A 27,798-nucleotide genomic window follows, 5' to 3' on the forward strand; every position below is an offset into this window, starting at 1 on the left:
TGCAGTGGGAGCATCCCTTCTCCTTAAACAGAGAGCTGCCACCTTCATCACAAAAGGGAAAAGTTTAATTTACAGCAGGAGAGAAGGTTTCACCAGGTAACAAACATGAGTTAAGTATTTCCCCTAGAATGCACCGGTATTTCCATCTGTGATGTATTAAATAAGCTATGTAAGTTTACTGTAAAACTAACTTTACATTATAAAATAGCTGCTTGGACCAATTCTAACTGTAAATTATTTTCCATGATATTCCATTTCTGAACTGGAGCAACCAATGCATCTCCACTGGTAAATGCCACTTTCCATTGCAGCAGCAGGCCTTGCAAGGAGACCTCCAAGGGTGCAGCTCTGCAAAACTGGCCCAGCAGCACAGGTGAGTAGCGGATGCTCCATCAACAAGTTAAGACAGAACTTCATCTCTTTATCATCAGAGCTGCTCTAGCATCACTTCTTCTAAAAGATGAGGTTTTTCTCCTTGGAAAAGACAGTAAATTGTAGATATAACGTGGCACAATTATTTTGCAAAGTTAAAAATACCCCCTCATTAACTCACACACTATCAGTTGCTTTTCACTGCAATTTAAATAGCGAGTCCAAGACCTGACTGGTGGTTGGCCGCAGTCAGGAGCAAAAGCCAGGTGGACAAAAGCACGCTGCATCAGTTAAACCGGATGAAGAGCTTTGAAAAGCTGGTGAGAGCAGTGCCACAAAAGTGCAAAAATAGTAAAAATAATTAAAATTGAATATAAAAACTGTTCTAGAAACAAAAACGTGCGATTAAAACCCCAGCCTTTAACGTCAGACTGTTTCTAAACCTGAATGGCTCGGCTGCGGTGCACTCAGTGCTCTCTTACGGTCCGGATCATAACACCGAGCACACTCGCTGGTTCTTTTGCCTCTTGCCTTTTTTCAGGGCGTTCAGTGCAATGATGGTGGCTTCTTTAAAAACATTTTCGATGTTTTCCCGACACTTTGCTGAGCACTCCAGGTAAATTTCCGCGTGAATCTGCTGACAGGCGGCTTCCCCCTGCAGAGCACAAAAGGTAAGAGAAGATGTAAAGCCCACGTATGAGAGAAGGAATATGAGATGGGAAAGAAAGGGAGTTATTTTGTATATCATACCATGAGCTTGGGAAGAAAGCAGCTGCCTCTAAGTATAATATTAGAGTGTAAGTGGCATTGGTAATAAACCGAGGCACTGTTAAATGAACCGTTTTTCCCCCACCCCGTGTTGATCCAGAGCCTGGTCTAACAGTTCAGTGTGTTAGAGACTAAGATACAGACTGCTGATAGTGTAAAAACATTCTCAGTGTTAAATCTGTTTAAAAGAAATGCTGAGGTAGATACTCGTGAGGATAAGATGTCTGCACAGCAATGTTTCTTCAGGCCTGACCTTAGCTGTTACATGATGTCACCTTTAGTAACGAGTGTCACATGCAAGAGCTGAATCTAGACCAGTGTCTTGCCGCCTTTGCTGGTGCACATGCAAGAACCCCAGCTTTGGCTTTGGAGCATCACAAGGGCTCAGCCAAAATCCTCATATACGTAAATGGGTGTCTTTATAGCATTTCTCAATCTCACCCCAGCGCATGCAATGGGAACAGGCCAGAATCTGAAACACTTGCATGCAATCCTGGAGTGTGAAATCACCACAGACGTAAGACAATGACTTCTTACTTTGCTTGTGATCCTTTTGTCATTGTAGTTGGCCCCCACTTTTGAATGCTTATGAGCCTTAGAGTGGGAATTTCAGGTCTGCAACCCACAGCTCCCAAACTCTGTATTTATTCATTATAAGCCCTGGGAGTGGGGTCACTTGAGCACTCAGGGTTCCATAGGGGAGGTTTTCTTCATCATATTTAAGTGAAGTTTGTCTCCTTCCGGTGGTTTGCAAGCTGCAGTGCTGGCAGATACTGTTCAGCTCCTCTGGGCCTGGCACTGGAAGCATCACTTTGCACAACTCAAGATGCCACCAGCTGTAAAAGACTGAGGTAGCGTATATTTAAGGGGAGAAAAACCAAGTGGGAGGGTTCACATAGGAGATAAAGTTTGTACATTGCGTGGGCCCTGGGATTTAATCCCATGAGGCCCCAGCAGACTCGCCAAAAGTGTCTGTTGCTTGTCCTCAACCTCACGTGTGAGGGTGATGTGAGCTAATAACACAGATGAGGGAGCAGCTGTTCACAAAGCAACAAGATGGGCATCTCATCTTGAGTGCAAGGAAAACAAGCTGAACATCCCCGTGTGCTTTAGTGGTGATGCAATTGCAGTTCCTTTTCATGCTGCTTAGAAAAAGCAGCGATTCATTCAAGGTCTTGTTGCACTTAACCTTGTTCCCTGGACTTGCGTCTCGAGCAGTTTGGAAGCTGCTGTTCTTGCTCTGAGATGAGAAGATAGCTTTGTTGTTTAAACAAGGTAGGAGATGAGCTGAAAGGGCCCATGTGACATGGAACAAGCTGTTCCATCACTGTTTCTCCTGTACCTAGGACAGCCATGTCAGTGATGTAACAGTGCTTCAGAATACTTAAATTGAAAACATTTGATAATATGTAGATATTTTTAGGATCACTTTAAAGAAAAGCCTCTTACATTAGAGAAGCCTTGCAGATGTTGTTGCTATTGTCCTTGAAAGGATTTATTTTTAAATAGGGTTTGCAAAACTTTTTCCAGAAGTGTTTTTAATTCGGTAGCCTGTATCCTGGCATCTCCAGTCTTTATTACAATCCTGATCAAAGTACGAGTCATAGGAGCAATGTATGCTCATAAAAATCATGAAGGGAGTCCAACAAACTCGTCAAGGCTTAAAAAGCTGTAGCAGTAATAACCCAGCTGTGAAAGTAAACAAGATGGAGATGTGAAGAGCGTAGAAAGAGTAGCCAGTAGTGTCCTTTCAGACACCCCAGTATATGCAAAGCACTCTTCAACTTACCTTTGGTACTAAAACTGAGTGGTGAATTGGCCACTTCCAGAAACAACTTCTGGAGGGTTTCCTCTTAGTGCTGTCAATAATTCCTTTATCTGGATGCTGTGAACACCTAATTCTGGAGTACCTGTGACTGTACTTGTGAGGAACGATGGTATTGAAGCGTAACTGTGCTTTATCTCTTGCAAAGAGGACACCATTTTAAGCACACTTGCACTTACCTGGTTGTAAGTAATGGGTTCCTGCTTGGAAGCCCTGAGCTTGCGCAGCAGTTCCTTGTCTTTGCGAAGGTCTGTCTTGCAGCCGATCAGCACGAGCGGGACACCGCGGCAGAAGTGATTCACTTCAGGGTACCACTGATGGTAGAAAGACAAAAACTTTACATCTGTCTTCTTTCTTGCTTCAAATGAAAATCATAAAGCCAAGGGACATTTATTGTATGTTGTAATGTCAGCGTTTTGGAAGCTGTTCAGCTAGTGGTAGGGGCCCAACACATGCTATTTACATTATACAAACATGTAAAAGTCCTACCCAAAGTCAGTTGCTTTATAAAATATAGGTGGCATCTGTCACTATACCAAAGTGCTTATTTAACATCTGCTTAAGTTCAGAAGAGCTCCTATTAGTCATATTTAAGAGTGGAATTTGGGCCAAGTCTTGCTTTGTTTTGCTGGTGTCATGTACAGGGGCACTAACTTCTACTTTGGGACATTACAGAAATCCTAGTACAGACAAGGGGTTGCTTATATCCCTGCCCTGTATCTAAGCATGCATGGGATGGAACCTAAACTGCTTGTGTGCAATGCTGGTTGTGTGGCATCAATACAGACAGAACAGATAAAGCTGTGATCTCACCACTGGTGTTTGATCTTGTTGGTGTACTGCAGAATCGCAGTTCTGAGCTCCTGGGAGCTGTGGAGAGGTGAGCTGCAGGTGTGAGCTCTGTGACCTGCAGCTCAGTGTGTGGTGAGTGCATCCACACGCCCAGGGTCCAGGACACTAAAAGCACTGGCTGTTTTAATCTGGCATCTTCTCCCGTATCAGGCCTATGCAATTCATTTCAAAGGCTGAAGCAATTACAAAAGCCTCTTACCTTGGCTGCCACGTTATCATAGCTAGTGGGGTTCATGACATCGTAGCAAATCAACACGACGTTGGTGTTCTGGTAGGAAAGGGGTCGTAGCCGATCGTAGTCCTCCTGCCCTGGAACACAGAGAATGTTTTGGATAGAAAAAATCTCTGTCCTTAACGAGCCATAGGATGGGAACAGGTAAAGATACACACTTGAGATCAAGAACAATGGGACTGTAATTGCAGAGACTGCAGGTTTTCCATTCTTGCAAAACGCCTTCCCTCAGCACGGGGTTGGACTAGCTGATCTCCAGAGGTCCCTTCCAACCCTATCGATTCTGTGACATGCAGGCGATTCCTCTTCACTGACAAAAGTGGTGCTTTAGGAAATAACGCGTGTCCTTGGCAAGTTAGAATAAAAAGCCTGCTAAGTACTTCAAAGCAGGTCCGACCGCTGAGTGCCAAGTGGCTGCTCACAAGCAGGATCAGTAAGAGGAATTTGACAGTTATCGATTAAAACATTTGCAATTTGGCAGTGGCTTTGTCCTCCCTAATATATCATTTGCACACGTGATGCTGGGAGGAGAAGAAACACCGTGTTTGCTAGACACAAATGCTGAAGTAAAACCCTCAGTGGCAAACTTGCTTTTCCCAGCCCAGTGCACTGGGCGGAAGCAGCACTCGGCATGCTCTGCCTTAAGCAGCACTGCTGCTCAACATGCTGCAACAGGAGCCAGGCTTAACTGGTCTGTGAAGCTAGGACTACACAGCAGATCTTAGGGATGCTCTGAATTCTGGAAAAGGAGAGGATTTGTCTGATTAGGGCTATTCTAGCACATGATCCATTGAGGAAGCTAATATGCTTCAGACTCGTACTCCTCCCCTTGCTGTACAGATGACTTAGCAGTAATCACCACACTGAGATCTGAAGGTATTTTGCTCTGAGAGATTAAGAAAGAAATAATTGCCAGATAAAGTTGCCAGCTCAGGAAAAAACCCACAGTCTTTTACATTTGGATTTTCTTCAGAGACTTCGGGAAGACGCCGTGACTTAAGCAGTCTGTAGATCCATTTGCCATCTGAATGCTGCCCTTGCAATCAGGTACGTCTCTGTGATGCACCAGATTTCCAAAACAAGAACTGGGAATGCTATTCCCTCCCTCAGTCACCACAGCGAACACGCAGCCTAGAAGCTGCCCTACAGGGAAGTTACACATCTCAAATCTTTGTACTGGTATTTCAAATGAAGGGATGCTGAAAATGTCAGTGTGCCCCCAACTTTATATCCTGCCCTTGGCACCTCAGTCCCCAGTCACATACCCACACTTTTGCTAACGTGCTTGTGTCCACCTGCAAACTGAAGGATTGCAGATATCAGAAAGCCAGTAATTCTACAATACTTTGATCCCCTCCTTCATTTAAATGATGGATTGAGGTACAGGTTATTACAAGGCAATCCCTACTGACCAAGCCATTACTCAGTTTGCCTGAGGTGTTTGTAAAACAGGAATCTTAGGTTTGGACTACTCCATATTTGAGCTTCTGCAAGAGCAACGTGTTCTGCGGGCAAGGTGCAGAACAAAGAAGGATTGATCCCCAAGGTTTAATCCAGAAATAATAGACAATTGACAGTATTATCCATGTTGTAGAAACATTCAGAGCAAAGACTGTACTGCTCAGCCCTTCTTATTCTCCTCAATGCACCTACTTGTTTGCGGCTGATTTACCATTTTGTTGCTGATAATCCTTTAAATGCATTAAACACACCGGGTGCCACCGACTTCCTCTAGTGCTATGTGTTCTGTATGATTTTCCCTGTTCAAGTTCATGCCCCTCAGCTTCCACCAATATACCTTGTAAAATCACAAGGACCTCCAGGTTATTGCTGGCCATTTCTGAGGGAGACAGGCCTGCCCCCTTGGAAGAAACACGTTTGTTTGCTTGGAATCAGAACACGACAGCTATGTTAATACTCTGGATAGGATCAACAGAAGAGGTGTTTTCAGTGATGTGACACAAACATGCTGTATTGCAAGCCAAAACCTGTAATTATGCCCCAGTGAACTGCACCTTCATGTTCAAACCAGCTGTGCAGTTATCTTCTTTTTAAGCAAACTGAGAAAATACATGCATCAGGAAATGCCGGTGTGCAAAATGCAGCTCCATGTACATTTGGAACTTCAAATACAGAGCGCAGAACAAGGTAGAGTGCAGAGACCACAGGGGGAAGGTTAGGTGGTAATTGCTTAACTTGTATTATGGACGGGTGATTGCGGTGCTCACTTGGAAGGAGAGGAAGCTATTTAAGAGCTCAGATGCAGTTCTTCAGCTGCTGAGGATGTAACAGGACCCAGATCAAGCTGTGTCTAAACATCGACATCCCTCTCACTGAAAACAATCCCTTCCACCCCCTGCCCTTAAGTGCTGCTGATGAAATGCAAGAAAGGGCCCGGGAGACTTTTTCTCTGTAAAGCTGCTCAGTCTGTGGTCAGAGCTAATTTGGCACAGATTTAGGTCTTCTGCTGGAAGAGTCTGACAATGAAGGAACAGGGCTGAATCTAAGCAGTAACTGACTGTGTGTGCAAAGCCCCCAAGTGTGCTTCCTCAAGCACAGGTAGCTGCTTTCTTTCCCCAATTAACAAAAAGCATGCTGTGGAAGAACTGGTTAAATATATCCCTATGTGTGAGCATAGCTGTCACTCCTTTGCTTTCTTCAATTCATTGTAGCATCAGAGACTCTGTTTGGTGTTTTCTTTTAAAGAAAAAAACCCATCCAGCTGAATTAATCTACAATTGGTTAATTCTTTGCAGAGATCACACTCCTGCATGGCTCTGTGCATCCTGCGCAACCCACATAAATGCAGTCAGGCCCTGTGGTGCGGTGGGAGCTCAGGAGGTGGTTGAAGTTGAATGAGAGAAGAAGTGAAACCACAAGTCTCCACCTCATGTGCATCTCATGTTCGCCTCTGTCTGCTCTTCCTCACCCCTTCAGCAATTTAATACCAAAGAAGTGGCAGGCTGTGTGTTGCTCAATCCATAAAGGAGCTCAGCACCAACTGACAGGAGAGGGTAAATGGTAGTGTCAAGACTTGCAAGCCTAGGAACCTAGCAGTACGTGCAAGAGTGCTGTGCATTGCCACCAACTGCCAGGGGGTAAGGAAGAATGTAATATCCTGCCACCCTGTCCCGTACAGCTGACCACTTCCTACGTATGGCCGTGTGTTGCCTGTAACACTCCACACTCGTGGTTTAGGACTGACATGAAACTGTGCAATGTTGAGCCCTCAGAGGCACACAGAAATGCACCCAGTTCTCTCTGGATTGTTTTCCTGCAGGCTCCATGGGAATACCATGGTTATAAGCTTGCCAGCTATGTATTTTTCACTACTCAGTTCAAAAAAGAAATGGGAAACAGTCATTTTTGGCAAGAATAAAAGTGTATTTGGGGAGTGGAGCAAACACTTCAGTTAAGAAGTTGGGGCTGTCTTCTTCAGGTACACTCTCAAAGTTAAGGAAAGTTATTCTTGCATATACTGGCTTCTAGAAAGTCTTGTAAGGCCCCAGAGTGCTGTGCATCTGTCATTACAGACCTGAAAAACCCCACTGGAGTGTGCTTCCTGGCAGTCAGAGTGAGCACCCACAATGATGAGGCATTGCTTCCTCCCCAGCTGAGCTCTTTTCTTTGCTCTGAGTAAGTCCTGTGCTGAACACCATCAGAAATTGAACCTTGTGACTGAACTGCAGCTAAAGCATCTCCCTTAGTAGTTAATTTGCCTTTCAATGCCTTTGCCTCTATTGAGCACAGCAAGAAATGGAAACTTTTAACTGAATAAGCAGCTGCAAAGCCTGCTTGCAGATGAGACAAGTGATGTTACAAAGCCTTTAAGCGTTGCATATGTATGCCACCAACTTCCTGCAATAGCAAGAGGTGTCTGATGAGGAAGATGGAACAGCATAGTCCAAAAGTCTCACCAAAAATGTTATTCCAGTATATTTTAGACTAACTTATTAACTTCATTTGTTGGTACTCTAGTGTATTTTAGACTAACCTATTAACTGCACCTGTCCTTTACTTTCTCCTGATGCTGAAGTGCACGCAACTCTCTCTGGTGTTGCTCCTAGCAAGATCCTAAAAGTATCAAAGTCCTTTCTGCAGTGGGTGCTTCATGACGATGCAGTGACTTTATAGAAGAACAGCTTTGCCCTCTCCTCTGCATTGCTACATGGCACTTTGCTGAAGCCCTTTCCCTCAGAAAGGGTTTTACATCCTTTTAATCCCATTTCAATGATTTTATAGTTGAATGATTTGGAACCCTTCAGACTGAGAAGCAAAACACAAGCATGTTTTAAAGAGCAAGACCAACTCAAACAGCTCAGTAAGTCTGAAGAGGATTCACAAAATATGGGTGGTATGCTGCACTGTTAAACCACAGTACTTCCCGTAGTAAGTCGTATGTTTAGACTCCTCTTTAAGCTGCGTTTTGTGCTTTGCACCTACCCCAGAGCATCATCCTCCAGCTGAAAGAGGAATTTAATGAGCTGTTGGTGCACGATACAAAAGCAAGACAACGCAGTGGAACACCGACTCCAAAACTGCATCTCACATGCTGCATCCATGTGGCAGAGGGATAGGTGCTCTTGTCTCCTGAACTGGAAGCTCTCCTTGCTCTTCTCTTACTGCACTGTTTGAAGTTGGAGGACAGGACACAACTCTTGGTCCTAGTCTAATCCCTAAGGAACTCAGCATCAGTTTTGTGTTATTAAAAACAGGATGGGATTAAAATGTGTGCTCAAGTGAGTTCTTCCTCTAATCTGACAGCTTCAGAAAGAGAATGAAAAGCTGCTTGAATTACAGAGTATGACAGATCTGTAACATAAAGCTACGTCACTTAATTTGCCTTTCAATGCCTTTGCCTTTATCAAGCACAGCAAGAAATGGAAACTCTTAACTTTGAAACAGAACCAAAATCCAAGTCTTTCCTGCTCCCAAGCAAATGCCTCAACCAAGGTGGCGACGTCCCCCCTTTCTTTGCACCTGATAATCTTGTTGTGTCTCATGCAAAGCAAAAGGAACAGGAAGGGAGGAGACAAGTGTCAGCAGCCTCTAGCAACTTGTCACCTGGTGGCAATGACACTCTCTTGGGTGGTGAAACATGTTGGTTTCAGGGTTTCCAGATGAGGGATGGAAAGCAGTTAGGTCTTGCGCAGGGCTAAGCTCTGCCTGACGCAAGGAGCTGGGCTCTTACGTCAGGCTTGCGAGAGGTCAATGCTGCAACACTGAACCTGCCTGACCTACCACCACTTCTGGATCCAGCCCATGTTCCTTGGAGCCTGGAAGAGACTCCAAAGGCAAACGTCAGAAGCGGAAGCACGGTGATTTTAAATGAGAGGCGGCCAAGTGTCAAGAACTGCGTGACAGGGAAAAATTCCACACTGACAGAGAGCAAACATAAGAACTCAACGACGTCACTGTGGCAAGTCCTTTGTGCCGACATGCCGTATTAAGGAAATCCCTCTCTGGTTGCTCACAGTAGATTTCAGCCCTTCTCTTTTCCAACACAAAAGCCTTGCCATTCAGTAGAAGCTACATTGTCCAAATCACTGGACATGAGAACAGCAACATTCACACACGAAGATGCATTGGCAAAATGGGTGCTTAGGGTCTTACTCTACCGCAGTAAAGATCAGCGATAAAATTCACTTTCAGATTCAAAACTGTTCTATTCAGATATGTACAATACGCGAGCAGGTAAGTGTGCTTTACTACTGTTAGAAATGGGCTGCACTCGGTTTGTATTTGTCTTGGTGTAAATCTGTAACAACTCCGCAGTGTTGAACTGAAACAGATGACTGACACTCCACTGAAAGGGAGCACGGCAGTTTTAGGGTTCATTCAGGAGGGCAGCTGGATAGGAACTTTGAATGAAGCTGAACACAAACCATTTCACAACTTTCTGACACGAACCCAACTGAATTAACCACCAGTTTCAAGTGACTTTGACTGCTGCGGCCTTTTGAACACAAACCAGCCTTTTTTTCTCCTTCCCTGTCTGATCACATGTGGCAGAAGATTAAAATACTTTCCTGGTTGATTGTATTATGTTTTGCAGCTGGGAGCTGGGGCTTAATGCCTTCAGATACGGTTGCTGTTTTTCTTAGCAAACAGGGCTGTCACGTTAATGAATGAGTCCCTGGCTAGAGCTGCCTTTAGACCAGCAACCCCTTCTTTCTGGGAGGCACACTTAGGCATGCAACAGGTAACGGTTGCTGTTGGGTTTGTACTTTACTCTCTAGCAGGTTTAACTGTGATATTACGCTAAAAGTATGCCTGTAGAAAAGCAAGCGGAAAACACGTTCAGCTTTACCAGCCTACCAGCCTGGTTTAAGCGGACACCGCTAAAGCTCCTGGAACACAAACGGGCGCGATCACAGGAGCAACGCTTCGCACCGGTAACAGCAGCTCCTGCTTATTTAGCTGAAGGGCCGGGTTTGGGCTCTGGCCCAGGCCAATGCCCCAGACACTGCCTCCTGATCCTGCCGCCATGGGGGACACGGGAAGCGCGATGTGCAACCCCCTCACCTGCGGTGTCGTACAGGTTCAGGGTGACCTCCTTCTTGCCCACCGTCACGCTGGTACTGTACTTCTCGAAGACGGACGGCGCGTATTGCTGCAACGGGAGGAGAAGCCGCTCTACCGGGGTCAACCGCTCGGCCGGGCCGGTCCCCAGCCCCTCGCCCGCCGCTCACCTCAGGGAAGGCGCCCTTGGCGTACACCATCAGCAGCGACGTCTTCCCGCAGCCGCCGTCCCCCACGATCACCACCTTCAGCTCCTTCCTGCCCGACGGGGCGGCCGCGCCGCCGCGGGAGGCCCCCGCCGCGCCCGCGGGCAGGGCCCCGTTGGCCGCCTCCATGGAGCGGAGCGGAGCGGGGCCGGGACGCGGCTTCCCCCGCTCCTCAGCGCCCCGGGGCGGGCAGGCACCGCCCGCGCCCCGCTGGGGATTGGTCCTGCCCCGGGCGCCGGCGCTTCAGGGCCCCGCCCGGGGCCGCGCCGCTGCCTCAGCCCCACAACCCGGGGCCCTGAGGCCGCAGAGCCTCCGGCGGGGCTGGCGCTGAGGCGGGGCAGTGCCGGGGCACCACCGGAGCCCTCAGCACCCGTTAGGCCTTCTTCTCCCTTCAGCGCCCCGGGGGCCGCTCACCCCCTCCTCCTGCTGAGGTCTCCACACGCCGTGGCCGCCGGGCCGTGTCTTCTCTGCGCTCCCCGCCATGTTGCCCACTCTTGGGTGCTCGTCCCCATATGGCAACCGTGGCACCAGGTCTCCATCCTCATTTACTCCTCCATGGAGCCCTTCCGGACCTCAAGCACCACGTTGTCTTACACCAGGGAACGTCTCCAGCCTCTGTAGATCCCAGTCCTGACACTGGGGGGGGCAGTGGCAGCTATGGTGGGAGCAGGCAGAGACCCCCTGAGGTACCCCTGAAACCCACCTCGCTGCCGGCCCTGGAGGTGACCTGCTGCTTGCTTTCTACGGCCTTTACTGCTCGAGTGGGAGCCAACAGCTCTGCTCATTGCTCATTCACCCAGACCCAGGTGAGCGGCGATGGAAACAAAGGGGCGGTTTGCATTTTAACTGCAGACAGGCCGGGGAGCACAGCGGCCGGGTGCGTTTTGCTCCGATACAGAGGCCAGGGAGCGATGCTGTGTTTGTGCCCCTCGGCACAAAGCCGTGTTTCTCGCCTAGCAGGGTTTACCGGTGGCTCCGTCCCAAATAACCCCCCCCTTGAGCCCTTAGACATCCAAACGGGCACTTAAACGTTTTCAAACGCCACTTGTGGGAATAGCAAGAAACCCCCAAGGGAACGCTTTGAGTGGAGCAAGGTCACTGAATGCAGCTGAGGGGAAAGATGCCAGCTCCAGCAGGGCTTGCGCTGCCTGCTGCGCGGTTGTGTCACTAGATGGCCTTCCAGACCCAGTGCAGACGCTGCCGCAGCCGCATCTCTTCCAAGGCAAGGCTGCTTTGTGCAGAGGGCGAACAAAAAGGGTATTTCCATGATAGGGAAGTTGGAGGGACGTGGAAATAACCAACAAATAATCCAAATAACAGCGGTAAAAAGCAGCCGAGTTCCCACCTATTCAAAGTAACCCTTTTACTAAGGAAAACGTTGATTCAACCATATAGAATACACAAGCCGTCAAAAAGATGCTTTACGAACCACAATCCCGTATCTGTTACCTAGAACACAGCAAAAGCTGCCAGCTGCTGTAGACTGCAATGGCTGAGGGCATGCAGAATCAGCCAGGAAAGAATTCTTTTACCCTGAAACAACTTATTTGGAGCTGGCTCAAACCCAGCATCACGCTGTGTATGATCCGATCAGCAGATAGGTGTCATCCTGTAGCTGAGTGCTGTGATTCAGGTGGTTGCTTTCAAGTCAATTAGTGCCATAAAAGTGTTGAGGGGGGCTAAAAGTATTTTGTGGTCGTTGTTAGGTTGGTGGTGTTGCTTTTGGGGGTTTGATTTTCTTTTGCAAGTCTCACAAAATATTTACATCTCTCAGAGTTTTGTCTCCTTTTACCTTTTATAGTTCAGGAAACCTTTTAGATTCGTACACCTTTAGGTTTGGGACGAAACAATCGAAAATGAGCAGATTGTAAAATCAACCCAAAACACCCCAAAGAGGGTTTTAAAGTAATGGCTGGTTTATTTGTGGTGAGTCAACGTAGCAGTGAAGAAACACAGCGCTTCAGTGTCTCAGTTACTTAATTAATGGGTATGCAGAGCTTCAGGCATACAAAGTCCCATGCAAGAGCTAAGTGTACGTTGCTGACTGTGGAAAAGTAAAACCTGATCTGGAATTCTGCCACTGATTTAAATGGAGGAAGATTCAACCCTCAATTAGTAAAATTCAAATCTAATCATTATTAATTACAAGTGTCCTTCTCCTACTTCCGTTTTGGCCTCTGTATTGATTTTGGCACAAGTTGTTTCACTGAAAGCTTACACATCTGCAGGGCAAGAGTCAGTGTGCACATAGAGATTTACAGTGAGCGTTACTAAAGTCAAGACTTCAATGGAGTATGGTAAATATCTGCGTTCCCATCCTGTTACCAATTGGTTGCTTCTCTATTGCCAAGGAAAATAATAGGGAAGAGTGAAAGGTTAGGAAAACTGCTGCAAGTGTATGCTTCTTAAAAGATGCTTTAACACTCTAGATGGTATTGATGGGTAATTCAGGTTAGTATGAAGACACCCAGAAAAGTCTCACAGATGGATATGGAATTGTTGGAACAAGTCCAGAGGAGGCCACGAGGATGCTCAGGGACTGGAGCACCTCCCGTATGAAGACAGGCTGAGGAAGTTGGGGCTGTTCAGCCTGGAGAAGAGAAGGCTGTGTGGGGACCTCATAGCAGCCTTCCAGTATCTGAAGGGGGCCTATAGGGATGCTGGGGAGGGACTCTTCGTCAGGGACTGTAGTGACAGGACAAGGGGTAACGGGTTAAAACTTAATCAGGGGAAGTTTAGATTGGATATAAGGAGGAAATTCTTTCCTGTAAGGGTGGTGAGGCACTGGAATGGGTTGCCCAGGGAGGCTGTGAATGTCCCATCCCTGGCGGTGTTCAAGGCCAGATTGGACAGAGCCTTGGGTGACATGGTTTAGTGTGAGGTGTCCCTGCCCATGGCAGGGGGTTTGGAACTGGATGATCTTAAGGTCCTTTCCAACCCTAACTATTCTATGATTCTATTAGGTTTCATATTGGAGCTCTGACTTCTTTAAAATATAGGGTGATGAAATAAGTTGATGCTCCTGTTTCTCAAAAACACAAAGGGTGAATGTTACCAGATTTGACAGCATATCCTGGGTAGCTATCTTCTGTCTGGAGGAACTATGAGTACTGACAAAGTTCTAAGTTTCCAGTCACTTAAGCTCTACCATAGCGCATGCCCTTAGGTTAAGGAGCATGGCTTGCAGTAATATTTCTGATGAAAAATACAACTTTAGCTAACCAGCAAGGTCTCAGACTACTGATACGGAAACAACTGTGTAGCCACAATTGCAACTGAGGAGTAACAGCACACGCCATCTGCTGTATACTCATATTATTAGTTTATATAGTAATATAAGCTAGACAAGAACGGGGATGTCTTCTTCCTAAATGTCTTGAGGACTATGGTTTTTAAATACCCTTCAGAATTTTCTTGTGATAATACAGACCCAGCTTTACAAAGACTTAACACTAACAACAAGTAGCCCCATTTATGTAAAAGGAAATATTAACAAACTTAGTTAAAAACATGCATAACAAGACAGAGCCTTAAATATTTATTTTTAACATTACCACTGATATTATTTGTGTTTTCAGCCATGAATTCCCACTGCAGCATGTACATACAGAGCAAGAGGTGATGCCCCGAAGAGTTCCCAGTAGGAAAGACAGACCCTAAAGAATGGGACTTACCAAGTAAGTGGTGATTTTCTGATAAATTTAAGATGTTACACAAGGGCAACAATCGTTTGTGATGTGCACAGACCCCACTGAAGAACAGCCTCTGCCCCACAGCATTTAGTGTGAACAGGCAGGGCAGACAGAGAAGGGGAAACTGTCATGTAGGAGAGCTGAACTGACCTTGCACACGCATAGAAGTTGTGGGTGACGGTGTAAGAGGAGAAGCCTATGACAAACTCAAAGGTATATTTTCAAGGTAATTCAGTTTGTTTACAGAACAACTGTATAAAATTGTCCTTTCAGCTGTGTTTTGCTCACGGTGCCAATGCTCCTTTGGCCTTCCCTCAATGCTAGAAATAGCTTTTGTCCAAAATCAAAGCTCCCGGTCTCCTTGACTTTCAGCTGCTTCTCAGTATCCATTGCTGTAGCGTTTCTTGCTGTTCCTCTTGCACATGCAGAGCTCTACCATCTGGTCCTCATGGCCTGGTATTTTACACACACGCCCCCACCCTGAAAAATCCCCTGGGCCACATGATTCACCATCTATTCAAACCTTGCCATGTGCCTGCTTTTTGTGTAGTAGCCCTGACTGATGTAAATCCCTTGTTTCATAAGGGCTCTCTCAATTGCCTTTTTCACTGAAGGCAAGGTGGCTGTGACACCTGCCAGTTTCTGAGTCGTTTAACCCAACCTAAAACATGATGACATTGTTGTTTGGCAGAGAAGGAACCATATATTTTATTCCCAGTGGGAAGTGCTGCCAGAAAGGTATTAACTTTCTAGACTATTAAGTAATGTGGAAAAAACTGTATTTCAAGGAGAGAATTTCCTTTCTGCCTTTTCATGCCTTAGGAACATAGTTCCTGTTTCACTTGGCTCAAGTGGCCCGTGCACTAAATAAGTGCAAAAATCTTTCAATAAACTCTACATAAAACCTGTCCCAATGCTAACATTGGGTTCAGAAGGCTATGAAAGAAACCAGGGCAACGGTCTGCAGCAAAGGTGTTAGCCAAATTAGACACACAACTCAGCAAAATCAGGCACTTTGATGCAGTTTGGGCAGATTTTGTTCATAAACCACACACCGACTACCAAGAGAGCAGCTATTTACAGGGAACACATACTGTTCCTTGGGTTATTTTCTCTGGTATGCTTTAAATCATGGTGCCAACTATGTGGGCCAAACATGGCCTACCTGATACATGTGTGGCCAGCATGCTGTATTTTGAACCTCACCCTTCATTAGAAACTGAGTTGTTTCTAATGAAACAACAGTTGTGGAGAGAAAAATAACCCCTTGACAAATGTGAGGAGTGTGTAAATCAACGTAGGAGCATCTCAGCCTGATACAGTAGTGGCTTAGGGGCAGTTTCAAGTTGCTGTTCGTCACTGAAGTGTAAATTCACAAGCCAAATTCTGTTGTAAAAAATAGGTAGCACAAGGTTAAGATAAGCCAAGGATCCTGTGTTTTCCTGGAACATCAAACACAATGACTGATCTCTGAAAAGCATGAAATGAACAAGCAAGCGTCTGCCAACGGCACCATAACTCTGCCCCCACGGATCTGGGCGATGTGTGTGTTTCCCAGATGTGCTGGCACAGCTACACTGAGTGATGGGGAGGAATTTGTCAACACAGGCTGGCAGAGCTATCACAGAGATGCTGGATCTCATCCTCCACCTCTGTGCTGAGAAATGAGGGGGATTCAAACTGCCTTGTTTCAGAAGAGCTCTGCAGGCTGTGTTGGCGTTGGGAGCTGTGCTTGGTTTTACCATGGGAACAGTCAGAAGCAGCAGGTTCAGGAGCGACGCACAGGCTTGCTCATGGCTGAGTGTGAGCACAGGGCTCTGCTGCAGATCTGTGTGAAACTAATCAGCACCAGATGCTCTCCTGCATCCAGATCTGCAGCAGAGAATAAATCCCATCAGGAAGTAATTTTGGGAAACGTAGGGAAAGGGGATGTAAACAGCTTTCCTTGCAGTAGAATGTATTTTTACCCATTGCTTTAGTGTACACCACCAAAATCCCTCTGGCTTGTGCCTTCCTGTGCTTTAATTACCCAACATTCTACCTGACCCAGCAAGCACAGAGATGTTAGGTTTTCTCCAGAATCAGAGCATGCTTTACAGTATCTGCTTGCTTCAGATTACTTTTCCCTTCTTCTCCCATTCCCAAAGAAGGTAATTCCTGATATAGAGAGAGATATTTTGTTTTCGTATACATGTGGTTTAGAGTCAAGGGAGCACTGAAACCAGAAGGAGTGTATGTTAATGAAGATGACCACAGCAGCAGAGCAGGAGCTACATTTAGCTACTTTAGTTTATGCAGCAGGGGTAAGTGTGGAGTAGGTGATTCCGCTGTGGATGGCCAAATCTGGGTTATGCTCCATGAGAACTGGTTGGTAGATTCCACTAAACCTGAAACGTGTGGAGCTGTATGTTCTGGGGAGGCTTTTGAGAACCTCAGGTTTAAATGACCCCAGGTTTGGCTTCCTAAATATGCTTCTCACTGTGTGAGCTACAGTGCAGCCTGAACATACGTGTTTCAGAGCCATTTAGAGAGTCAGGCTTTGATCAACATTTCCCTGCTGCATTGGCTATGCAATAGCCATCACTCTTGCAACTGGGCCAGGAAGCTCTCAAACCTTTTGGACAAGAACGTGGGGAAACTGGGAATATTCATAGGAGGAGAAAAAAGGAAGCAAACTAGGCCGCAAGAAGAAGGGCTGTGGATGAAGTAGGGGCAGGCTTTTGCTGAGCAGTGTATGGCACCGACGTTAAAGAGCAGTTAATGTGTGCAGTTGCTGTCCTCCCATCTGATATTTGTGCAAACTTCCTACAGACTGAAGAGAAGATAAAAGCCTCTGGTTTTATGCCTATAGGAGACACTGTAATTTATGCTTGTTTCTTGTAGAATGCTAGATGTATGGGGAGAGTTAAATGGGAAGCTCTGTTGTTGTCTGTCTGGAGGTCATAGATAGGGGTGGAGGTTTGGCAGGAGCCAGAGAGGTCTGTAGCTTGTCAGAGCATCGCTAGACAAAGGACAGGCCCAGACTGAGCCTATCTCAGATGCGAGAGTAGCCATTAACCCATCCAGAGCAAACCCTGCAAAGAACCAGCGATGCTCAGAGCAGGCTAATTAATAACTGGCAATAAACCCAGTTGTAGTTGTGTCATGTTTGCTTTAGAGCTCTGATTTTTGGCCTGTGCTGCACTTCTGGGAGCCGGAGGGGCTGTTGGTGCAGAGTGGCCTGGCTGCAGGTCCCTGTTGCGAGCTGTCAGAGCGGGTTGGGGAGGCGTTTGAGCAATTGCGGTGGTGTGATCTGGTGTGCACAGGCACGTAGAGGGCAGCAACCTCCCAGCCCACAGGCCATCACCGAACACGGGCTGGCACGCTGCCTGCGGAGCTCGACACCGCTGTCCTTGATGGCATGTTTCCTGTGCGTTTCTCCCTTCCTACACACGTTTCACCCTTCCTGACTCTCATTGTAACAACAGGAACGCTGTCAAGTTCCCAGTTGCTTACTGGGATTAACACAGTAGCTCTGATTTCTTAAGGCGGGGAGATTTCCTGGTGAAAACCATTCTAATTAAACTGACATCTCTCATAAAGTTAAAAATGTCCCCATGTAAAAGGCAGCTGAATCTACTTGTTAAATGTCAGTGCCCCTATATCTTTAACAGCCTTAGGAGTCTATGGACAGTGCCTGCTCAAAGATACAGGACTGCAGACAAATGGAAGAAGGAGACAAGTATAGCACCTTAGACAAAAATCTGCCACACACGTGGCTGTGTATTTGTCAATTTTTCATTGGCTTGAATACACACAGAGCGCCCATAGCAAACCCTTTCCACTGTAGATCTGGGTGGGCACCTCCGTTTTCCTTTTAGGACTCAATCTTGGACCCGAGGAAATGAGTTCTCAGTTACAGGCCTCCAGGCAAGACAGGGCTGGCCGCAGAGCACGGCAACAGCTGCACGAGCTTCCATTCCTCTCCCCACCTCCTGCCCAAATGTGCCCCTCAATCCTGTGTCTGGATGAGCCAGGAAGAGGAACGTGCTGGCAATTCCTATTATGCAGCCAATTGCATGTTAGGTGCTGAGACCATCATGTTTTTTCATGTGGGCAGCTGAGCAGTGGTGGAACCAGAATCTCTTTTTGTCACAACACCCGCAGATGTTGGTAACATTTCTAACCCCCCTTCCTTGTGCAACATGTCAGGCATCTGTGATAATTTGTTGCCACAGGGACCACTTCCTGCACGCTGTTAGCAGCCTCTTCCTGGCCTGCTGGCAGGCACTGTGCAAGAACAGGGAAGATAATGTGCAGGGGAAGGTGTCAAGAAGCAAAGGGAACCCTGTTCTCCATCAGCAGCTCCTGGAAGAGAGAGAGGAGGGGAGAAAAGCAGTGACAGCTTTGAGGATGTAGTGGGAATAACTTCAGTTAGGAATTAGCAATGGCCTGCCCTCTGGAAGGTTAAACAGTTAAATAAAAGGTATTTGAAGACTTACCTTGGAAAAAAGAAACACCCAAAAAAGCTCAAGCAAGTGTGAAAATAAATTAGAAGCTAGCAAAGATAAGAACAGAGCCTGCAGGAATCGAGTGTGAACAAAAGGCAGGGGCTGTGCAGCGAGAACACCGCGAATGGCAAGGGTTGAAATGTAAAACCTACAGTTTACTGCCAAACATGAAAGACGCTGTTGTATTCCACACCTCCTCTTCCCGGGTGTAGCTCTCTCCACAAGGTGAAGGGCAGTAATGAATCAAGCTCCTTCCCTCTCTTCCTGTATTTTCTACTCAATTATTCGCAGGCTGTGCAGGTTCTGCTTTCTTTCCCCTCTCCATATGCCACACTCTCCTCCTGGGGTTTTTCTATTCCAGACTGTGCATTTGGCCTCTCTCCCATTCCTTTCTCCCCGGTTTGTGCCCCCTGCTCTGCTCAGATCTGCTGTCTTTGTAGCCTCCGCTGTGCACATATGCTGGCTCTCCCTCCCCTCGCCGCCACCCCCTGCTCCTGGGCTATCCAGTGTCCCCTTGCTTCGTGCCGGCATCTTTGCCGAGGGGCCCATCAGAAAAAGGAGGATTTTGCTATGGCTCCTGCTCCCGTTTCATGTTGCCGGCTCCTCTCCACCGCTCAAGGGGAACCCATGTTGCTCCCATAGTACAGCTGATTGGTAGCGAAGGCAAAGCCGGCTCTGCAGCTGCTTAGCAACTGGGAGCTGCTGTTATGCAGCAATGGATGGCACAGCACTCGCTAATCCGGCACATTCTGGCCCATCACTGAAACCCGTGGCTTAGTGGAGCAGCTGGGGCACTCCCAACCGTGCTGTCAGCAAATAAATCAAGATCAGGATCTTTAACTGCAGGTTTGAGAGCAATGGCGACAATGTCAAGGGCAAAACTGGCTTGGCCTTGCGTTGTACACTGTCTGCACCACACCAGTTAAAGGAAACTGCTCTGATTTGTAAGCTAAACTCATTCCAGTTGATCTCTGTCATCGCTTTTCTGGCTGCAACATTTTATACCCCCTCACTTATAATCAGAATGTTCCCTGCATGTGCTGTTAAAAAGGCTCCCTGGTCTCCAGCTACCATCACATCGACACAGTTTAACAATAGGTGTCCAGATACACAAGCATTTTAATGCGTAAATACCCTTTTAGAATACTTACCTCTATCTTCATCCCCTTTTGATACAAGCTCTGTGAGTGCCCGGATTCGTTAAATAGAACATTCATTCCTTTCGGTAAAACTGTACTGGTTAGGCCAGGAGGCACTGAACTGAAGTGTTTAGTAATTGGATGGCTATAGAACGTTGATTACAATTGCCAACCTTCTTGATTTATGTCATTATTTTTATGAGCATTATGCTACAAAATAACCCATTGTACATTCTGAGGGGATCATCGTGTTTCAGTAGCAGCTGCACATCAATAGGAAAGAGGCACCACAAAACATTCTGCAAGTCAGGTGTTGAAACAGCTTCTTTATTCCTTTATAGCTCCCAAATGATTAGATCTCTGGAAGCTCTCACTACCTGTCTTACAGAGGTGGCTTTGTCATAGCACTAAAATAACACGAACAGATACAGTTTAAAAAGAAGCCATAAAAGCCCCAGCCCTGGCAAATATCAAACATGTCCCATCAAAATTTGTATGGATCTTAAACAGAATAAATGGTTGTTCCACTACTGGGTATCACCACACATCTCTGCACCGAGGCAGCCAAACGACACAGCAGACTAGTGATTCCCTGTCACTGTTCAATGCTTACTGACATCCCAAGCATCCTTGGAGCATGCTGGGACACAGGTGAAACCTGTCAGGAGGTTGCTTATTTTGGCTGAGCAATTCCCCAGACAGATCATCTGCTGTTCTTAGGAAGAAATGAAAAATTTAATGGCAAAAAAAGAACCCTGAACAGGCAAATACCCTGTCCATATTCCTACTCAATATCCCTCTGATATTCTTAGCCTGGTTTCCTAAAAATAAAACAGTCTAATGTGACTGTGTTGTTCTATGTGATTTTTCTGCTCCTTCCTCCAATCTCAATCAAATCTGGCAGTGAGGAAGAGGCCCCAAACGTATTTAGGTTTTGAATGAACAACTGAGTAGAGTAGGAGTAGAGCCTCCACCTCGGTTTGGGGAGAAGGCTCATGCCCAGGGGCAGCACTGCTGCCTGGCTGGGCCCTGTGGAGCTCCCAGCTGGAACATTACCCCTTGCTCTGACAGACAGGCCAAGCAGGGCTGGGAAAGAGCTGGGAAATTCCTCAGAGGGTATTTATGGACACGTGGAGGACAAAGCTTTGTGACTTTAGCTGCTGAGAGAGAAACTGCTTTATATTGCACGGTTTGGTGGTAAACCGTAATAGCACTAGTAGGAGATTTCTGCAAGAGGGCTGATGTGAGGTGCTTCAACCTCTGCAAAGCATTTATATGAGTAGGAGAATGAAAGACCAAGGTGGCATAATTCAATGGATTAAAATCCATTGAACAGGCAGGTCTCAAAACACAGCTGTCACCTTTCTTTTCTGGGTCCTGTAACTACCTGTTTTAGGCCCTGCATTATTTAATGGCTATGTTATAGACACTGAGGAAAGCAAATCCTGCAGTGTGCTTCCTGGCTCCCTTCCAGCTCCTTAGACTGGGCTTTCTTCCATGAAACTGGGGTGTGGCAAGAGCATGGTGTACATCCCAACCTTCTCCTGACACAACATTGACTCAGCTGAGGTGTGCACACACCCAGAACCAGGAACTCCTAGCGCAGAGGCAGAAGCAGTTGTTTATCTGGAATACAAAACCAGGTCTGTAGGGGACACTCAACAACAGCAGGAAGGGATTTTATGAAACAAAAAGGGTGCTGCAAGCCGTCTGAAGACTTGTCCTTTTCAAGATGGCCAGGTGTAAAGGACAAAGAGCATAAACCAACGGTATGGGGATGCCATCCCAAGAAGGAGATCTGAGAGTATTTTAGTAGCCGTGCTGGGAACCAGCTGACCATGGGCTGGTGTAATCCCTGCATGCCTAAGAGAGCCATTCCAGCCAGGGGGGATGGTGGTGCTGGTATTACCACTGATCACCCCGGCCCTTTCTGCCCAGCTCAGAACAGTGAAGAACTGGAGTGTTCAAAGGGAACGGCGATAGGAAGGATTATAGGATTAGTGAAGAAGAACCCGAGGCGGAGCTCTGCAAGTCTGCAAGGGGAGTGTTAAATGCTCAGTTGATCCCCCCGTACACAGCTACAACAGCCACGGAAATCTGGCAAGGGAGTATTCCTCCGTCAAGCAGAGATACAGCAACATCCAGAAACTGAAAGCAGAAACTAGACAAGTTTAAGAAGGTATTTTGATTTCCAGTCTGTCAGGCAGCTTTTGATGGGAACAATCTACTCTTGACTCTCTCACAGCCCATTTTAAAATGGAAGCCTGATGCTTTTCTAGGACACTGCTATGCTGTAGTTAAATCCCTTCAACTGAGAAAAAGCAACAAATTCACAAAGATCTAATGACCTGCATAATGCAGGAAGTCAGACCAGATGAACCTGGGTCTCTTTTGTCCTTTATAATCTAGAAATCTAGCTTCCTTGCACAAGCAGTGGATTGTGACATGAAAACCTTCGCTATAAAGGGTTCTGTGTACAAGCCACTCTAAAAAGGCTGTAAACAGTCACGATCATTGTTTGGCAGAACAGCTGCATATTTCTGATTTCCCTTTGCCTCTCAATCTAATTTGTTCTCATTGCAACACTTTGCCAAAGAAATTAAATCACTTCTTACTGATGACAATGAAATAATTACCATAAAGAGTTTTCCACTCAACAATGCAGGGGAGGGCACGAACAAACCCCTCTGCTTCAGGAATGTGCACAGAGTCACCGCAAGCTGTTCAGAGGGGAAAAACCCTCGCTTTTTCCCTTTCTCCTGAAAGATCTCTTTCTCTCTCTGAAGAGTCTCACACAGTAAACCAGGGTCAATCTAACACAAGTATGAAAGTCTGGTTTGACCTTTCTGGGATCTAAACACGCTGCACCAGAACATTCAGCTTTTCAGATACAAGGTTCAGCCATGAAACCACCCACTCCGAGAGTGCAACCGGTCTCGACTGCCTCGGTGACTTTTAAACTACGCTGAACGTTACAGTCATTTAGAAACTGAAAAACGGAAAGGCATTGTCGTCTCAGACTCACAAACCCCATTTCCAGACGTGCTGAGGACCCACACAACTCACTGGGTCCACACGGCGCACTCGCTGCACGACGCCTGCTGCCCCAGCCATTGCTGGCCCTGGTCTGCACGTACGCGGCGTCAGGACCTCTCCCAGCTGGAGCAGTTCATGGATTCTACCATCGGGAACGGCCATCCTGAACAATGATTTACTGCAGACAAAGATCATAGTCCTGGAAAAATGCGCAGAGAGGTGCAAGTACAGACAAAGCTATCTGAGCTCCCACAGTATTATGGGCTGGCTGAATCGGTTCAAAGCCTGTGTCAGGCAAAGCTAGTTTGCTTTAGGGTTAACCAGACCAACGTTAAGGTTTAAAAGAAGCTTATTACTAATATCCAAATATCTATTTAAACATCAGTTTTAAATCCCAGGCAAGTTAATAGCTGATGACGCTGTTTAAATCTGCTTTTTAATGACTTCACGTGCTGGCTTAACTCACTGCGATGCAAGCTGCAGAAACCAGGTTTTGCTCCAGTTCAAAACCCCCATGCAAAACCAAGAACAGATCCACGCTGTACTTTGATCCACACGCCGCCTGTTTTGGCCATTTCCAGGAAGCTAAACTGCTTTTCACCTCTATTGAGAAACAGCAGAGGAGTATTTTAATGGTGTTTAGCTAAGAGAAACGTCACCGCTTCGTCCCAGTTTACCAGCAGATTATTGTTTGGAGCCATTGTAAACCAGGCAGGCGGTTGCAGCCGTGGCAGGAGCGAGGGCCAGGCGTTCCCAGCCGGTCTGGCCGGTCACCGCACGCCTCGCAGGGACGGAGCAAAGGGTCCGCCATGGCTCCCAGCACCGCACAGCCCGGAGGCAGCGTTTTAAAGCCAACCTGACAGTGCGGAAACACATATATATATCTGTTTTCCCTTCCATGGAAACGTGTTCTGTTTGTGCGGACGGTTTGTCGCTTGTTCTCGACACAGCCTGACCCGGTGAGGAGCGAGAAGGGAGGGGGGGGGGGAGAAGAACAAGAGATGGAGAGATGAACATAAGCCCTCGCGTCGTTGCGAAACGGTGCCTACTTCGCGGCAGCTCCCTGCTCCCTCGCAGGAGAACAGCACACACCGCAGCACGGGTCTCACAGAGCCACGGAGCGGCTGGTCCTGAGCCGCAGGAACAGGCGGGCAGGGCGCACCCTGCCTCGCACATGCCGCTCCCGCAGGCAGCCTCTGCCAAGCAGCCACTTACCTTCTCCCTCCCACAGGGTCCGCAGGACGGTCCTGCTCTAGCCTGACCGGGGAGGCCACCTCTCTCTAAGTGTTTGCTTTTCCTCCCTGTCCTGCCCTCTGCAGTGGTTGCTCAAGCCAGGCTTTTCCTAGCTCATCTAATTTGGGTTTGCAGTGGAGCACGAGGTGCAGCTCCTCACATAGAGCATAGCCAGGCTTGTGAAGCTCCGAAATAACCCCCACGCCTCCACCCAAAGCGAGCTGCGGGAAAATCTGCTCCAAGAAGGAAAAAAAAAAAAAAAAAAAAAAGGGAAAAAACCCACAAAGAAAAAAGGAAAAAAAAAAAAAAAAGATAGGAAAAAAGGCACATTGACACCTCGGGCGGCCATGGCGGCTCGCACTGCAGCCGGCTCCGCGCCAGCCCAGCCCGGCTGCGGGCCCGGCGGAGCTCGGCGGTGCAGGCCGGGCCACCCCACCCCGGCTGCGGGCGGGCGGGTGGAGGCAGGGCAGCGGCTGCCCCGGCGGAGCGGTGGCGAAGGGGGGGGAAAAGCCCAGGAGGGGCACGGAGATGGAAACCAACAAAGAGGCATGTGACGAGCGGCGCGGGGCGGATGGCGACGCCGCCCTGCTCCTCCCGCGGCCAGCGCTGCCGCCTCATTTGCCTGCGGCCCCCCCGCCATCCGCCCGCAGCTGCCGGGGCTTTATTCGGGGGGAGCTGTTTGTTCCTTCCATTCTTCCCCCCCCCCAGCCCGCATTAGGCTACTTTAATCTTTTGGTATTCACAGAAGCGAGCGGGAGGCAGCGGCTGGGGGAAGGGAGGAAGGCGAGGGGCGGGCGACGTTATTTATAGGCACCCAGGGCTTCGCCTCCATTATGCGAGCTGCCTTTGTCCTCCCCGCTCAGCTCCCCCCCCCCTCCGCCTTCCCCGGCCGCGCTGGAGCGCCGCCAGCCCCGCCGCCTCTCGCTGCTGCAGGGCGCTTCCCGGCGCGGCCATGTTGTGCGCGGCAGGCGAGGGGAGAAAAAGCAGCCAAGCGCCCCGCTCCCTCCTCGGCTTCGCCTTCCACATCCCCTCACAAAGCGATAGGGGAAGGGGGAGGGAAAAGGGAGGAAAAAAGGGGGGAAAAAAGAGACCATTTCCCTGCAGTGACCGGGACGCCAAGCGCCGCCAGGCAGTGGGGGAGAGCCCGCCTCGCCGCCGCCCCAGCGCTGAGGAGAACGCGGCGCTGAAGGAGAAGCCATGATGGCGGCTACTCTCACCCAACATGGAGCGCAACCGGGAGCGCCCTGCCCGCCGCCAGCCGCCCCTCCCGGCGCCCGGGACACGGTGCTTCCGCAGGCTTTCACATAATAAACCCACCAGACTTCGGCGGGGAGGCCATTGCATGGGCTGGGTGGCTGCACTAAAGCACAACTGCTGTGAATATCAACTGCGTCACGGCTCTCCAACTGTAAAACTCAGGCTGCAAAGGGTCCCTCACTTGGAAGGAAACTCCCTCATTTCGGATTTACTTCCAGACCTCCTTCTTTTCCCCCCTCTCTCCAAGTCATTGCCTCTCGGTATGAAGGATTTTTACCGTGCTTTTTAGTGAGACAGCCGCCATTAAGACTCACCGTCTTGAAAAAACACCCCCCCACACACCCATTTTGTTGCCTTTTTTCTTGGTCAAGCTTCTGTAATTAGACGGATAAAACACGTTAAGGGATCCCTACCACCACCACCGCCGTTCCGCCGGCTCCAAAAATCAACTCCAGTAACATCTTCCCGTTCGCAGGCAGCCTTTGCTTGGGGTTTTGTGTGTTCAGTTCAACAGCCACATGAACGCCTGCAATGGATTCACCACAACAAACACCCCAGGGCTGCGGACGACCAGAAAAAAAGAAATCCCTCCCTGAAAATAGACCTTTCAGAGACGCTGTTAGATGTATCTGAGGAGAAGGAGATCGCCAGCGCTCAGACAGACGACCATTAGGATCGTTCCGCCCAGGACAATAACGTTAGCTGCACAGGCCTGGGCTCTGTGTTCCTCTGCAAGGGCAAAAGGGTTTACTTACCCGCGCACCATAGTTGAAAGCAGCTCTGAAGGTGAAGTTGTTATGCTTTTTTAAAATAACGGCTATAAATATATCTGATCTGTAGCACCACTTGTCCCGTACGTTTGCAAGTCAAAGCGGATCCTGTTCAGATAGTTACGGATCTTTGTGTGGCAGTGGGCTAGCGTCAAAAAAAAAGGAGAAAAAGGCAATAGAAAAGAGTTGTCCAGCTCTGTTGACTGACCATACGCAGCGAGGACTCTTTACTCGAGGCTTAAATCTACCTTCCTGGGGCAGATTGTACATAAAAAGGACGTTCAGTGTTTTTCCACAGAGCACGCAGACACTAAAAATATTCCCCTTCGTAGGTTTCAGCTGCACATGTTAAGTGTGAAAGCACCTGGTTAACGTTTGCTGGCTGTAAATGACTTTTTAAGCAGTTCTTAGCTAGGTATTTAGGTATTAAAATAGTTCAAAAAGCATAAATTGGTTTTAGATGAACAAACGGAGAACATTAAGACATGCAAATGAAGGCTTAGCAATAAGGACCACTTCGGTAACATTAACATGAAAACTACACTTAGCAAGGACAGAATGGATTGGGTACTTACAACGTAAGAGGAAACAAAGAAAAAAAGCTTATCGTAGCAAAATTGCCCCCTTTTTTGCCAGAATTCACTATTCCTATGCCTGAATTTAAAACATTACCTTACAAGCACCAAAGGAGTTAATAAAAATGGCCAGGAACCGAGTGTTTAACACAGGAAATACTCTCTAGAATTTATTGCTCAGGCATTAGCTGTATAAAGCTTAACCCCCCCCCCCAACCCAGCCACCGAAGAAAACAAGAATGTATTTACTCTCATTTTGGCATTCGCAATTGCTAACTGCTGACATAGGGTGTGCCGTGACCTAGTTACACAAGACAAAGATGGATCCCGAACCGTAAGGGAAAGAAAAAAAAAATCCGCATTTGTTTTTTAAAGGTTTTTGGTTTTTGATTTGTGGTGTTTGTTTAAATCTTCCTTCTTCAGTGAGTCCTCTAGCATGGTGCCAGACATTACCACCACCCCGAGCGCTCCCCGCGAGTGGCCGGTGTGCATTCACATGGCGGATCCCCCGTTTAGGAACAAAGGAAAAGCCCAGTTGGCCATTTCGCTCCACTGCAGAAAAATGGCTGCCGGGTCTCGCGGCCTCTCCTCAGCCGTCTGCTGAAGGATGGCGTTAACACCGCCGTCTAATAACTCAAGCCCCATGGAAGCTGCGAGCCCATTGGCTGCGGCCGCCCCGCTGCCTTTACAACAACCAATTACCCAGCTCCCGGCCCGGGCTGCTCGCCGCGGACCCCGCAGGACCGAGTGTGCAGCCGCGCAGCGCCCGTGCTCCGCGCCCCGGTGAGCGGCGGGGGGACCCGCGCCGCCCGGCCTTTAATACCGAAAA

At 47.9% G+C, this 27,798-nt stretch overlaps 1 protein-coding gene and 1 long non-coding RNA gene across 2 annotated transcripts; one reads left to right on the forward strand and one right to left on the reverse strand.

Moving 5' to 3' along the window:
• Positions 1 to 47: 47 nt before the first annotated feature.
• On the reverse strand, positions 48 to 11,360 carry RHOF (ras homolog family member F, filopodia associated). The gene is made up of 5 exons (XM_065692198.1): positions 10,742 to 11,360; positions 10,575 to 10,662; positions 4,017 to 4,126; positions 3,145 to 3,279; positions 48 to 1,027 (listed from the first exon to the last, which is right to left on the reverse strand). The coding sequence occupies exons 1-5, from the start codon at positions 10,904 to 10,906 to the stop codon at positions 863 to 865; spliced, it is 663 nt and encodes a 220-aa protein (XP_065548270.1). The 5' UTR covers positions 10,907 to 11,360; the 3' UTR covers positions 48 to 862.
• Positions 10,971 to 27,343, forward strand: LOC136020766 (uncharacterized). Its single transcript, XR_010615475.1, has 3 exons — positions 10,971 to 11,583; positions 14,356 to 14,454; positions 22,885 to 27,343. It is a non-coding gene; the product is annotated as an uncharacterized LOC136020766 (long non-coding RNA).
• Positions 27,344 to 27,798: the final 455 nt, after the last annotated feature.

Source organism: Lathamus discolor, chromosome 12, assembly GCF_037157495.1.
Source record: "Lathamus discolor isolate bLatDis1 chromosome 12, bLatDis1.hap1, whole genome shotgun sequence".
Lineage (NCBI taxonomy): Eukaryota > Metazoa > Chordata > Aves > Psittaciformes > Psittacidae > Lathamus > Lathamus discolor.